Raw genomic sequence first — 13,884 nt, 5'->3', positions numbered from 1 at the left:
TTGCGACTGAATGAGGCGACCATTCCTGTGAAGGCTGATAAGAGCGAGAATAGAGTAAACATAGAAACTCATCTACAAAACGTGAGCTTTGCCCGCCTGTCTTCAGCGATTGCAGCTGGAACGTCGGTATCGCCTTCGTTGTCAGCCTCACGTTCACCTCGCTTGACCTTATTGGAATATACCGCCGACGCCTCGAGTGCCGACGCCATTACCTTAGGCTCGGCAGCCCTGACAGACAACCAGTACGCGGACGAAGCCGCCGACCAGTTTTGCTCCGAGAAGTTGAGGATTGTTGTCGACTGCTTCCCGGTCCTCCCATTCGCTTCCAGACGATCGTCCTTGTTGGCAGTCATGAGGGTCTTCGCCCTGTTGATGATGCTGCCACGGCGACCAGACGCCTCGAAGCTGGCAAGGTCGTGAAGAATGTGCTCGATTGAGCCAAGCTTGCCTTCCTTGGCAAGCGTGCATGCGCGTTCGCCCTAACAATGATAAGAAAATGAGTACACCAGTGGAGCAGATGATAAAAATAGTAAGTGAATGATAGCGGAGCTTACGGCGGTGATGGCGAGCGTGATTGCGCCCCACGGAGCGTATAGACCGGTGAGCTCGCTCACGTCGGGCACCTCTATGTAGCCCTGAGTTGCCGAGTAGTGCGTCGCGATGATGTTGCCCATGAACTTGCCACGAAGAGGGTTGACAGGGGTGCCGTCGTCAGTGACTTCCTCGTGCATGAAGGCGGACTCGCAGAGGAGGCCCTCAGCATACCACCTGCGATCCTTCTCGGAGGTATCCTGGCCATGCATCTCTTGCTCGACGAAGTTGTTAAGGAGGACGGCGATGGCAGTGGAGCCAAAGTTGGCCCGCCAGTCGTTCGCCTTCTGTTTACACTGAGATGATATGAGCGACGAACCCACGAAGACTATGACACTTACCAAGCCAAACGCGGCTCCCTCAACCGTGTCCTGCTCTTCCGGCATCTCCTGTTCGTAAACAGCCAGCCAGATATCTTTCATGGCATCGAGTATCGACGCAGAACTTGGACCCCAAACAGCCCGCTGCGTACCAAGCCAGGCAAGGAATGTTGGGATGTACACGAACGTCCACAAGCTCTTGTTGTTGCAGTAAGACGGGAGGTCTTCCTTGACCCATTTTGAGGGGAGTTTCTTCGCCTTGGAAGATGTGGGCGCGGACGCGGACGCGGACGTGGGTGCAGGTGCGGGTATGGGTGTTGCAGTTGCAAGGGCGGAGGGCTTTCCTACCTTCTCTTGGGACTTCGTAGCTGGCGCCGCCTTGGCGCGCTTGGGGGCACGGGGGTTCTCGGTGATGGCGACGTCGGTCTAAGCTCAACGTCAAAATCAGCCGAAGTCATGCCAATGGAGTACTTACTGATGATGTAGTGCGAGACAGAGGCTTGGGGTCAGGCTGGTCCTGGGCGGCGTGTCTCGAGATGAGCTTGTCCGACTCGGTAAGGGGCTGTAATGTGATTAGCACGATCGTGATCAGGTCCGATTAGATCGTAAACTCACCGGCGCCATGGCAGCCAAGTACTTGTCCATGAGCCTTTCCTGCTCAACCTGATCTGAAAGCTGCGCTTCGGGCATGTACGGCGGAGAGGAGGAAAGGTCCTCCTGCTCCTCATCCGAGGGAGGGAGCACCTCGCGTTCGTCATTGGAGTGGTCCTCCTCGATATCTGAGTGGACCCGCTTGTTGGACGTCTTCTTGGAGGGAGCCTCCGCCATCTCCTCCATCTCCAGAAGGTCGCTCGGCGCATGAGCGATGTCGAGGATCTGATATGCGAAGTCACCAGGCTGAAGGAGTGAACAGTCAAGAACTTACATTGTCATCCCGGGCGCTGGTCTGGTTGAGACTCAGGCGCTCACGGGTAATGTTCTCGTCGTCGTCATCAGAGATACCGAGTGAATCAATATGGTCCCCTATAGCCGAAGCACCGCTAGCATTGGCGGGTCGGACACCAGCGACGGATGAGGCTGCGCTAGCCACCTTTTGGGTCGTGGAACGGGATAGAGATGAGACGACTGAGGGAGGGGCGGAGCGAGGGACATTGGAGGACCATTTCTTGACAACTGCCTTGAATGAGACGGGGCGGCTGAAACGTCGGATGGCATTGTCGCGAAAGTAAAGAGTTGATTCAGTCAGATGAAGTAGCATGATGGGTGTTGATGGGAAAGAAACTAAACTCACACAACCCGCGCGTCACCATTACCGTTTCCGGTATTGACCTCGTGCGGAACTGCAGGCACCTCACGACTGTCAGTGCCTCCCGCCTTCAACACTTCAACTCCACTCCTGAACGTTGACCTCACAGCAACGGTCTGCTTGGGTTTGGCTGCATGGACCAGTGGCTCAGTGCCTCCGGCGTCGCCAGCACCTTCATATCGTGAGTCAATCGCCCATCATCAGACAGCATTCAAGCTTACCTTTAGCGACTTTGCCTCCCTTCACAGATCTCTTCCTGCTCTTCGCCTTCTCGGGAGGCCCTTGAGCTGCAAGGTCAGCTCAATGCTACTGCTGATGCAGGCGACTACTGACTGGCGGCCTCAGATTCGTCAGCTCCAGGCCCCTCGCCAACATCTTGCGGAATGTCGGGAACCCGTTGAGAACGGGCTGGTCTCACTGGTGCCCTCGGTGCGCGCTCAGTCCTTGCCTTCTGTTGGTCAGCCAGCTTACTCTCAGCGTCAGCGAGTCGTTCTTGGCTCTTCTTCTTCTTCTTGTCGGCGGCTTCCTGTGTCGCTCGCTTCTGGGCCTTCTCGAGCGCGATTTCGTCTGCGCTCCTGCGGTTCAGTGCAAGGTGAGCCAAACCGGGATGCTTCTCTGCATTGGAGGAGCGGGTGCTGACGCGTTCGGACATGGTCGTAGGTCTGAAGGGACGAGAAAGGACGGGTACCGGCACAGAACGGGGGAAGAAAGAAAGAAAGAAAAAGGCGCTCATGTGAGTTTTGGTTCAGATTCAGGTTCGCGAGTACGTATGAACTGAAGCGGATGAACACAGCTACCGTTGCCATTAGCCTTCCGCAAAAACACGACAAACACGTAATAGGGTAGTCGAGCGCTCCTCCGCACCTAGGCTGGCTGTTTACGCCATTTCTCTCCCGACTGCGACGAACTTGTATACTACGCACGACGAACCCAGCTGGGATAACGAGAGCAAGATGCTACAACGTCCAGAACAATCCCAGCGTCAGTACCCCTGCCCAGCTCCTGGCTGCCGTCGACTCCTCAGCAACCCATCCGGCCTTACGCAGCATTTGCATAGCAAGCACCGCACCCTACCTCCTCGCCCTTCTCCACCACCACCTCCTCCCCGTCTAAGGCCTTCTGACCCCCCGTTTGATGCGGATGGGGACCATTTTGCGGACAACAACCCTTTTCAAGCAGACACGGGACATGAACGTGATGCGAGTGACGACAGCGGGGGTTCTTCATTAGGAAAGATTCGGCTATTGCGTGGTGGGGGGGTGCGAGTACACCATCGCTACTTGGATGGTGAGTTCTGCCTCTGGTTCATCTCAAATCTATCTAATACCAGCCCAGGTCGTCCGTGCGATGGCGATGGCAATTTCCTGGGATCAGCCGACACTCCGCCTGGGCCTCCCCCTCCTCCTCCTCCTCAATCTCGCAATGACTGGTCACCTTTTCAAGACAGGGTCGCGTTCGAAACCGCCGACTTTCTCTACACCCGCTCCCAAGCCCCGGTGGATCATATCAACTTTCTCATGCGCATGTGGGGCTTGTCCCTCGAAAAGTACGGTGCCGACCCTCCGTTTGCAGATCACACAAAGCTCCACAAGACAATCGACGCCATTAAGACTGGCGATGTCCCGTGGTCCTCCTTTACGGTCTCCTACAAGGGTGCTAAGCCCACCCGCAATGCGCCTGCTTGGATGGACGAGTCGTACGATGTGTGGTACCGCGACCCACACGCTGTTGTCCAGAACATGCTCGCCAATCCGGACTTCAAGGATGTGTTAGACTATAGTCCCTATCGTGACTACGACGCTGCCGACGTTCGCCAGTGGGAGAACATGTTCTCTGGTGATTGGGCATGGGATCAAGCGGTGCGTGCATAGCTTTCTTGCTTTCACACCTGGGTCTAACAGCTCCTTAGAATGAGATAGCGTCGGACCCTTCAACGCATGGCGCGACATTTGTCCCTGTGATACTCGGAAGCGACAAAACAACGGTATCGGTTGCCACCGGCCAGACCGATTACTACCCCCTTTATCTCTCCATCGGGAACGTCCATAACACTGTGCGACGAGCCCATCGCAACGCTGTTACCCTCATTGGCTTCCTAGCTATCCCCAAGAGTATGTGTTTCATCTTTTTGCATCTCCTCTTACTGACAGGGTAGTGCAGCGGACAAATCTCACAGCGGTGATCCGGCATATCGACATTTTCGGCGGCAGCTCTTTCATTCGACGCTTGCCAAGATTCTCTCCTCCCTGAAGCCCGGAATGACCAACTACGAAGTCCTCCCCTTCAGCGACGGCTACCACCGCCGAGTCATCTTTGGACTTGGACCCTATATCGCCGATTACCCCGAGCAGGCACTCCTGTCGTGCATAGTTCAGGGCTGGTGTCCAAAGTGAGTCATATTCCCTACGTATATTGGTACCATACTAATGATATCTACTCAGATGTATTGCCTACCGAGATGAACTGGACACGGACGCCACTCTACGCTGCAAGGAGCACAACGACCTCCTTCTCGAAGAACTCGACTGGGGGACACTCTGGGACTCATATGGCGTGATTGGCAATGCGGTGGTGAGTGCCTCGTGCACGATTGATGACGGGGCACCTGCTGACTTTCTTGATCCCGATCATTCCAGCCGTTCACCAACGACCTTCCACGAGCCGATATCCACGAACTAATCACCCCAGATATATTACATCAGCTGATCAAGGGAACCTTTAAGGATCACCTGGTCGACTGGACAGTGGCATACCTATTCAAGGTCCATGCCAAGCCTGATGCGCTGGCGAAACTGGACGACATTGACAGGCGGTAAGTCTTATATCTTGTTGGTTGCTCGTTTGCTGACATGCACAATCTAGCATCGCGGCTGTTGCTCCATTCTCGGGACTCCGCCGGTTTCCAAACGGACGCGGCTTCAAGCAGTGGACTGGGGACGATAGTAAGGCGTTGATGAAAGTACGTAATCATGGTCGTGTTTCGCAACATCATATCCTGATGCTCTGACTTCAGGTTTATCTCCCGGCAATCGAAGGTCATGTACCACCAGACGTTGTACGCACGTTCCGTGCGTTTCTCGAATTCTGTTACCTTGTCCGGCGCGACATCCACAGCGAGGAAACGATCCGCGAAGTGGAAGGCGCTCTCAAACGCTTTCACCAGTACCGGGGCATCTTCAAAACGGTCGGCGTCGCATCAACGTTATCACTCCCTCGGCAGCACTCCCTCACCCATTACGCGCTGATGATCCGGCTGTTTGGCGCCCCTAACGGACTCTGCTCCTCGATCACAGAGTCGAAGCATATCAAGGCCGTGAAGGAGCCTTGGAGGCGTTCGAATCATTTCAACGCCCTCTTCCAGATGCTACTCATCAACCAGAGGTTAGACAAGCTTGCAGCATGCCGCGTCGACTTTGAAGCTCGGGGCATGCTGACGGATGTACTCACTTCATCCCAGCTCGAGACGCTGGCAAACTGTATGTATATCTTCTTATTTATCCGAATCCGCAGTCTGAAGTGTTTATATTCAGATAGTTCACTCTTTGGGACCAGCCAGGATAGCAACGGCACGGCCCTTTGCTGGCGAGGACAGGAATCGCAACGTGTCGACGAGGATCCGGGTGATCCCGTTGACGGGAGAATCGATGCGAAGGTCATGTTAGCGGCTACTAAAGGTCAGCCGCATATCTTCTGAGGTGACTATGTCTTTTCTAACGACTGTTGCAGCTCGTGGCCGCGCCAAGACGATTCCGGCCCTTGCTGACGAACTCGAGCTGCCTGTGGACGATCTCCTTCGCGCAGTCCGTCTCTTTCTGTACGACCAATATCGCCCGGCATCAGACAGCAATGCGTCTGCCGACATCTCACCCGCCGACTATCCCGCCTTCAACCCCAGCTCAACCATCCACATGTTCAACTCCGCAGTCACTGTATTCCGCGCGCCTAGCGACTTCAGCGGGACCACCGGGATGCGCCGCGAGCTCATCCGTTCAACGCTACTCTGGAGGACTGAGGCTCCACGGCACGACTGTGCATTCGTCTCAACCAATCCAGACGTGAGCGGCATGCTCGGAATGGAGGTCGCCCGCATATTTGGCTTCCTATCCTTCGATTACCAGTCTCGCACGTTCTCGTGCGCCCTGGTACAGTGGTACTCTCGTTTATCTGACAACCGCGACGAAGACACCGGGATGTATATGGTACGACCAGACGTGCACGATGATGGGTTGCGCAGCCTAGCCTTTGTGCCTGTCGGTTCATTGGTTCGATCGGCCCATCTCATACCCTACTACGGCGACAAACCCATCCCCCGCAATCTCAAGCATTATCAATCGTACGACAACTTCTCGGTTTTCTACGTCAACCGCTATGCCGACCATCATTCATTCGAAATTGCATGACACTGCCTGCCCCACCCAAACCGGCGTCCACACAGCCTTCGACGACTCGCGACCCCTTCTATGGGCACGAGAACACGGCGTGCCTCTGCGCCCGCTTCATCACCCACCTCTTCGCCTACCCCGCCTTCCCTCGTCGTTGGGCTCGACTGTGAGGCCGTCATACTTCAGCACCTACTCTTTCGCATCCTTTTCGTTTGACTTCTCTCATCCCCTCCCCTCGTCGTCTCTGGTATCATCATGGCAGCTGTAATGGGTCCCTCCATCGCACAGCATTCGTCCCCATTGGTACGTCCTCATGCATACCTCCTTGGTCGCCGGATTCCTATAGCTCCATTTTAGGCCCTGACGGGGTTTTTCTGATGTGCGTTGATCTGAGGACGCCGCATGCTGTCGGATATAATCGACAGCGTGTCGTCCGTCCCTCTTCTCCCGTCTCATGGTCCTGTCTGTTTTCAGACTTTCCTTCTTTGCCCACACCACCGCTCCCGTTTTATATACTTTGTCAGTCGCTCGTTCGCTCACTAATTTCCCCCGTCTTTTCCAGCGCTTTTCGTCACCTTTTCGTCCCACTTCTGTCCTCCCTCCCTCCTCGTCTCTAATTTTCAATCATGGCTGCTGTCATGGGTCCTTCGATTGCACAGCACCCCTCCCCCTTCCGCGCCGCCCACAATGTCTCAGTCTCCCAGTCGAGGCAGGGGTTCCATCCGCCCCCATCGGTACGTCCTCATGTAGCTCCTTGGTCGCCGGGTTTCCTCATAGTTCCCTTCTAGGCCCCGCTCAAATCGGCGTCGACACAGCCTTCGACGGCCCGCGACCCCTTCTGCGGGCACGAGAACGCGGCGCGCCTCTACGCCTACTTCATCACTCATCTCTTCGCCTGTCCAGAGTACCCTCCCTCGTCGTCGGGCTCGACTGCGAAGCTCCCGTACTTCATCGCCTATGCCCTCCACCGGACGAAACTCCACGCGTCGGTCACCTTTGCCGCCCTCGTCCTACTCCAGCGTCTCAAAGCCCGCTTCCCCACTGCTCACGGCTCTTCTGGCCACCTCTATTCGTCTCCGCGTTTATGATTGCCTCCAAGGTGATCTGCGACGACACGTACTCCAACAAGAGCCGGAGCATCGTCGCACAGAGTATGTTCCAGTTGCGCGAGATCAACCAGATGGAGAGGGAGATGTGCCAGTACCTCGACTGGGAGCTCAGCGTCGACCCCGTCACTCTGCAGGAGTTCGAGGCCATGATTCGCAAGGACTTCGCTGGCCCTGGACCCTACCCCACCTACACCCTCCCCTCCCCTTCGAAGGCAATGCCCCCTCCCCTCCCCTGTCTTCCCCTCATCGATGCCCACACCCGGGCCCACATTGTTGAGCTTGTCGGCACCATCGCCTTCGCCATATGCTCCCCAGCGCTATCCTTCGCCTCCGAAGCCTGTGCACCCATCACCACCACCACCAGCCCCTCTTGCGCAGCCACCTGCTCCCTCGTATTTGCCTCCAGACGCTCCGGAGACCCCCTCCCTTTCGTATTCGACGTCATCGTCCCGCGCCTCGACAGCACCTCCGAAGACGCCTCACGGCATTGAGGACCACACGGCGTGGATCGTGTCGGCGGAGTCGTCACCGGTATCAAAACACGACGCGATGCCGGTCCAGCAGCAGCAACACCACCTCACAGGATTGAGATCCACATGGCCTGGATTGTATTTCCTTTGTCATACCCACACCCGGGCCCACTTCGTCAACGTCGACAACACCATCACCCTCCCCTTACACCCCTCAGTGCTATCCTTCGCCTCTGAAGCCGGTGCGTCCATCACCACCCCCAGCAGCCCCTCTCGTGCATCCCCCTGCTCCCTCGTACTCGCCTCCAGATATCCCCGAGACTCCCTCGCCTTCGTACTCCACTCATCGTCCCCTGCCTCTACAGCATCTCTGAAGGCGCCTCGCGGCATTGAGGACCACACGGCCGGCCGGGATCATCATCAATACCCATACCCGGGCCCCGTCGACGAGCTCGTTGACACCATTGCCATTGTCCTATGCCCCACCAGCACTACCCTTCGCCTCTAAAGCCTGCAGCCCTCGCCACCAGCAGCAACCCCTCTCACGCACCCACCTGCTCCCTCGTACTTGCCTCCGACAACATCATGTCCTACATTGTGTCAAGCTCTCCACCTGCGCTCGGGCTTCCTGCGCTGCTTGTCCCGATAGGAACATGGCCCACACGGCCTCAATCTCAGCATTCGCATGCAGGGTTGTCCACCTGCCGTTCCTCGGACAGTGAAGGCGGTCTTCCTCTGGAGGCAAGACAACTATGGTTCAGCTTGTGGATAAGTTATTACTATATATTCATCCTTCGCTCGATCATGGTTCTCATATAAGTACTATTATGTTTGCTACAATATATGTAATAATAGGATTATATTACTTTGACTGCACTTTTTGCTGCTTTTTGACGGGTGATTAGTCTTTGTCGTGCTTTTGGGGCCATTAGGCTTTTTACAACCCGCGGTTGCCACTAGGCCCCACATTTGAGCCGGTGTGGGCGTCCAAAGCGGCTTAAAGCGGCTTAAAGCGGGGAGAAGCGGCATAGCCAGCCAAAAGCGCCGAAAAGTCGCCTGTTAATTTCCTGATGCACGAAGTTGCGTCCCGCACCATAGGGTCAGCGGTTTTGAGCGCATCACAAGCCCCCCTTTGTGTTTGACCACTTCGGAGACGGTGGCTTTTCTGCGGATGCGAACGCGCAGGATCCAATATATGGCGTGGATCACGGGTATGATGTCGGTCAGCTTGCGGGTGCGCCGTCTTGGGACGCGTGTTGCAGACGCCGATGCCTGCCACGGGATCGCTGACGGACGATAGATTTTTCTACGACGCAGACATGCAGGGATTGGGTACAAGTAATCCTATGGATGGTGCTCTCGCAAACACAGATTCCTGGAATACATTTGAATTTTGGTTCGGACGATATACCTTATACCTCGCTAGAATGAATATACCTTTGTTTGAGTTGATGGACCCGCGGAGTTTGTTCGGAGCCACGCCTCCGATCGCCACGGACCCCAAAGCGGTCTACACAGCAGGACCAGAGGTCCACCGACTCCGACTTCACGCAATCAAGCATGACACCCGCAGCCGACCAGCATTACGCTCTCATCTACGGTTAATCTTCAAAACCTTGCAACGACTACAAGGACAGTCATGCCCAAGGACAAGTCCAATGTCAATAGCACTTGCCTTCCCCCTTGCGACGCGTGCAGACTGCGCAGAGTCCGCTGTGACCCGGTGCCCTCACCTCAGTCTTGTTCTCGTTGTGTCGCCACAGGCATCATGTTCGTCGATAGTCTGGACTCTTAAATCTCACGATGTGGCCTTACGCTTGTTCCAGATGCACCACGAATGCAGTCAGGCGTCGGAGACCGAAGCAGAGATCTGGCAAGAAGATCGAGGAGGCAAGGTGCGCAGTCCATACTTTGTCGGCATTGTGATTTTATTTTCAAATACCCCTGTAGGGCTCTCTTCGGCCATGCACAGGGATCTAGTCCGAGCAGCTCGATAGAGGCAGAGAGCTCAACGTCTTCAGGAACACCGTACCCTGTCATCCCGGCGGAGAGCAGCATAGTCGACCTTGAGTTCTCTGGTGAACTCATCGCACACTTGCTGCAACGTACGTTCTTTTCGTCTCTTCCCTTGCCTTTCATTCCATGCCTACATCTCCCTATTACACAGTGTACGCACGGCTACCCCGCGCACGGCTCGTCCCATGCAACTTCATCATCTCTGCCTTCGAATCGTCCGGCAGACGTCTCGCCTTTCTCCCTTCTTCCACGCAGACCCTCACACTCGCAGTCGCCGCGATCGGCTCCCGCCTTTCATCGCATCCTATCCTCTTTGGCCCTGGGCCACCCCCGCCTCCGCTCTCTGCGTTCCTGTTTACCCCCATGCCTACCGTATCGACTCTCACGTACGAGTTCGGAAAGCGGAGACAGGCTGCGTGTGAGAAGTTGACGGACATGGCGCTCGAGCACGCGTGGAAGGGAAAGGTGCTCAACAGCGACAGTGACGAGGCGATAGCGGCGTGTTTCCTACTACAGTTCTTGGAGTATCGTGAGCCATCATTTCGTTTCTGTCTGATAGCTCGTTCCTCTGACACGCGCGCGCACAGGAAGAAGAGGCTTGGGCTCGAACCGCGTCTGGAAGTCGGCGTTTATCTCCCACCTCCGCCAAAGGCTCATGCATTGTCGTGAAGTCGGCTTCGACGATTTCCTGAACTCCGAGTCGTCCACATTTGTGTTCTTTACCTCTATGTGCTCCATGATGTCGTGGTCCCCCCCGGACCCAAACATGTTTCAGGACCCGGAGCCGTTCATGTTTCAACTACAAGGTGCAGCTGAGATACGGCCTGCAGATTCTCCTCCGTATCAACAATATCAGCTGGGACATACGCCATGCCAAGCGCTAGCACCGTCAGGTTTGCACGGTTTCAGGCGGCCGCCCGAAGACATCTCTGACCTTCAAGAGATGAGACTCCGCTGGAGCATGCAGCTGGTTCGTGATCGATGTAAACTGCGGTGTCACAATGAGACGTGTTAACCTCTGCATGTCAGATGGGGGACGCTATCACTTCCGTATGGCAAGGGCAAGTGTGCGACTAGTAAGTACAGTTGGCGCTGCGCATGATCTGTACACGTTGTGTTATTAACGAATGTTCGAAGCACGCTTCATGACGAGGCGCTGCTGTGTGGTCCTCCTCCACCTTCACTCCGTGAGCTGGTTGCGCAGGTAATCACTGAGGACGTGCAGTGGTGGGACACACAGGGGTTCACGAATCTGGTCAGACCTTGTAAGGTTTTGTATCCTTTCAATCCCGTGGCGCTCTCTAACTCATTGCATTGTAGACTCATATCACGTTATGCGCATAGCCCTATCTGCGTATGACTGGCGAATGCGTAAGTCAACGGCCACCGCCCAACCCCCTCCGAACGTGCTTTGAGTTTGTGCGCTCTTTCATTCAGGCAGGAAGAGCGGGCTCCCGTTCTCGTTTACCCGATTTGCGGAGCATCTCGACGACCTGAAGCATCTACACTTCCTCCTCTCCGTCGCACAGGCGCGTTACGTCATGGCGTTCAGCCCCGAGGTAGTTGACATTCCCGCGCGCGCTCAATCCCGCAGTGGTTCAAATACTCTTGAAGAGAATCCGACGCAGGCAAGCCCCATTCCCACGGCGGAATACCAGAACGGAGAACAACCTGGCCCCCCGAGGCTCATGCGGAGCATTATGGATGGGATGCGCGGTGCACTTGGGTCTGTGAACATTCCACTCTACAAAGACCTACAAGAGAGGGTAGCAGCGGCGAGGACAGCCCACTCAGAACTGGACGACCCGGACGTGCCTAAGCTGGAGGTGATTCTGCGCACATTCACGAGGGCGTTGGTTCCCTGGAGCTTGCGTACGATGCGCAGAAATCCGGAGTACGGCAAGCGTCTGTCGTGGTTGACGCATATGGGTAAGTCGCAAGCTAGTGGGGTTTCATTTTGCGTGCGCCACATCGCTAAACGAGGTTTTCTACCTAATGGGCCATGTACGTTAATATTCGTGCGGCAACGAGCAGGAAACGAGCCATTCACGTTCTGGTGCGATCTCATTCTGCACGCGACGCCCGTCGAGGATGGCGGCGATGTGCATGAGCTGACGCGCGCGGAGAAGCTCAGACGTCTTGAAACGTGCGTTGTTTGTCCTCTGGACGTTGTTGCGCTTTGCTCGTACTAACACATCTCTACTACGACCCGCTTCGAAATTGCGTAGGATGTCCGAGATCTTCTCTGTCGTCTCCTGGTCCTGGCCGGTCGCGTTCGAACGACCGATCGTGAACGAGATCACGCAGGCGATCGAGGAGATCAAGTTCGCGCAGGCCCTTGATGAAAACTTGGGAATAAATGCGCTTGAGCCGTCGGATTCACGCTATACTCCCTCGGCCTCGGAACAGAGCAGCTCCTCCGCTGATGTGGAAGGCCTTGAAGAGGAAGATCCCGACGCCTTTCCTGTTGTGCTTGAGCTCCCCGATATCGAGGTTGCTATGCGCGATGCGGGTATACTGGACATGATCAAAGGAGGTGGTGCATGTTCGAGTGAAGTCTTCCGAGGGAATTACCCCGTCAACTCGGATGCGGCGGCGAACACGGCGTCTATGGCCTTGGGTTGTGGCAGTGGAGGCACTGCTGCTGGTGCTGTCTCACATGCAAGCGCGCCGGTGTGGGCGCTTCCCAATACTTATGGGTACGACAACGGACTGTACGCGACCTCGCCCTCGTCGACGGCGATGGCGATGCAGATGCAGATGCCTACGATGGGCATGGCGGCGAGCTCGAATCACGGGCAGATCCGCAGAAATGCGAATGTGTCAAGTTGGGACGCGATGGGTGTATACATGGACTCGAGTACGGGACAGACAGATGTATGGACTATGGATAACGGACAATTTCGTAGCTCGATGGATGGGCTAGGGTGGGAGATACCGTATACCTTTATGTAATGAGATATTGTTCACTTTATCCTTGTCTTATCTCTGATGGTGTAGCGTATAGCTAGATATTTGCTTTGAGATGAGCGTAGACTAAACAACTGTGCGTGAAGTAGAAGTAGGGCAAAGAGTCGAGGACGGAGGGAGAGACGCGTCTCCGATTGGCTCGGAGAACGCAGAGGCCTGACGTGTTTACTCGCGCCCAGCTGCGGTCACTGCCGTTCACCAGCAAAAACCAGGATGACGATTACAACACGTTCTCAAACACCTTCATCTCTCCATAGCTGGTCGCCTTGATACTGCCAGCCATTCCCATGCCTAGGCAGCGCTAATCGTCTCCCCTCCTGCGACGCCTGCAAGCTACGCAGAGTATGCTGCGATCCCGTACCCCAACCTCGTTCGTGTCCACGTCGTGTCTCCAAAGGCATCATGTTTGTCGCTCCATTGGCTTCTCCGCTACACTTTGTGCTCATTTCCGCTTCAGATGCACTACAAACATCAGTCCATGCGGGAGGCGGAAGGCGACTACTGGTAGAAGGATTGAGGAAACAAGGTGCGCAATCCGCATACATGTTCTACTGGTATACTCAGACATATCACTTGCCATCTTTTCAAAATTTCTATTTGGCGATGCTCGGTCTTCCAGCACTAGCAGTCCAGCTGGAAAGGCGCCGTCGGTCGCAGGCAGCAACGTCTCCCCTGTGGTTCGCGCGGACAGCAGGATGTTCGATCTCGAGGTCTCTGGCG

General features: G+C 55.6%; 4 protein-coding genes across 4 annotated transcripts; 3 read left to right on the top strand and 1 right to left on the bottom strand.

Annotated features, from left to right (window-relative positions):
• Positions 1 to 68: 68 nt before the first annotated feature.
• On the bottom strand, positions 69 to 2,869 carry CONPUDRAFT_158104 (uncharacterized protein; the record flags this gene model as incomplete). The annotated part of the gene is made up of 9 exons (XM_007775078.1): positions 69 to 479; positions 555 to 878; positions 933 to 1,337; positions 1,387 to 1,473; positions 1,527 to 1,787; positions 1,837 to 2,107; positions 2,203 to 2,389; positions 2,439 to 2,498; positions 2,551 to 2,869. 9 exons carry the CDS (start codon positions 2,867 to 2,869, stop codon positions 69 to 71), a joined length of 2,325 nt encoding a protein of 774 aa, XP_007773268.1.
• A 301-nt stretch (positions 2,870 to 3,170) lies between these two features.
• Positions 3,171 to 6,617, top strand: CONPUDRAFT_158103 (uncharacterized protein; the record flags this gene model as incomplete). Its single annotated transcript, XM_007775077.1, has 10 exons — positions 3,171 to 3,504; positions 3,553 to 4,076; positions 4,127 to 4,328; positions 4,378 to 4,606; positions 4,659 to 4,788; positions 4,854 to 5,029; positions 5,080 to 5,176; positions 5,231 to 5,693; positions 5,748 to 5,891; positions 5,944 to 6,617. The coding sequence occupies 10 exons, from the start codon at positions 3,171 to 3,173 to the stop codon at positions 6,615 to 6,617; spliced, it is 2,973 nt and encodes a 990-aa protein (XP_007773267.1).
• Positions 6,618 to 7,225: 608 nt separating this feature from the next.
• On the top strand, positions 7,226 to 8,686 carry CONPUDRAFT_158102 (uncharacterized protein; the record flags this gene model as incomplete). The annotated part of the gene is made up of 4 exons (XM_007775076.1): positions 7,226 to 7,333; positions 7,388 to 7,584; positions 7,629 to 7,989; positions 8,045 to 8,686. The coding sequence occupies 4 exons, from the start codon at positions 7,226 to 7,228 to the stop codon at positions 8,684 to 8,686; spliced, it is 1,308 nt and encodes a 435-aa protein (XP_007773266.1).
• A 1,131-nt stretch (positions 8,687 to 9,817) lies between these two features.
• CONPUDRAFT_158101 (uncharacterized protein) lies at positions 9,818 to 13,149 on the top strand (the record flags this gene model as incomplete). The annotated part of the gene is made up of 11 exons (XM_007775075.1): positions 9,818 to 9,948; positions 10,005 to 10,073; positions 10,129 to 10,283; positions 10,346 to 10,723; positions 10,782 to 11,164; positions 11,224 to 11,270; positions 11,332 to 11,459; positions 11,515 to 11,565; positions 11,632 to 12,123; positions 12,229 to 12,340; positions 12,423 to 13,149. 11 exons carry the CDS (start codon positions 9,818 to 9,820, stop codon positions 13,147 to 13,149), a joined length of 2,673 nt encoding a protein of 890 aa, XP_007773265.1.
• Positions 13,150 to 13,884: the final 735 nt, after the last annotated feature.

The sequence above is a fragment of the Coniophora puteana genome (assembly GCF_000271625.1).
Source record: "Coniophora puteana RWD-64-598 SS2 unplaced genomic scaffold CONPUscaffold_13, whole genome shotgun sequence".
In the NCBI taxonomy this organism is placed as follows: domain Eukaryota; kingdom Fungi; phylum Basidiomycota; class Agaricomycetes; order Boletales; family Coniophoraceae; genus Coniophora; species Coniophora puteana.
This window is presented reverse-complemented; position numbering and strand designations above follow the sequence as displayed.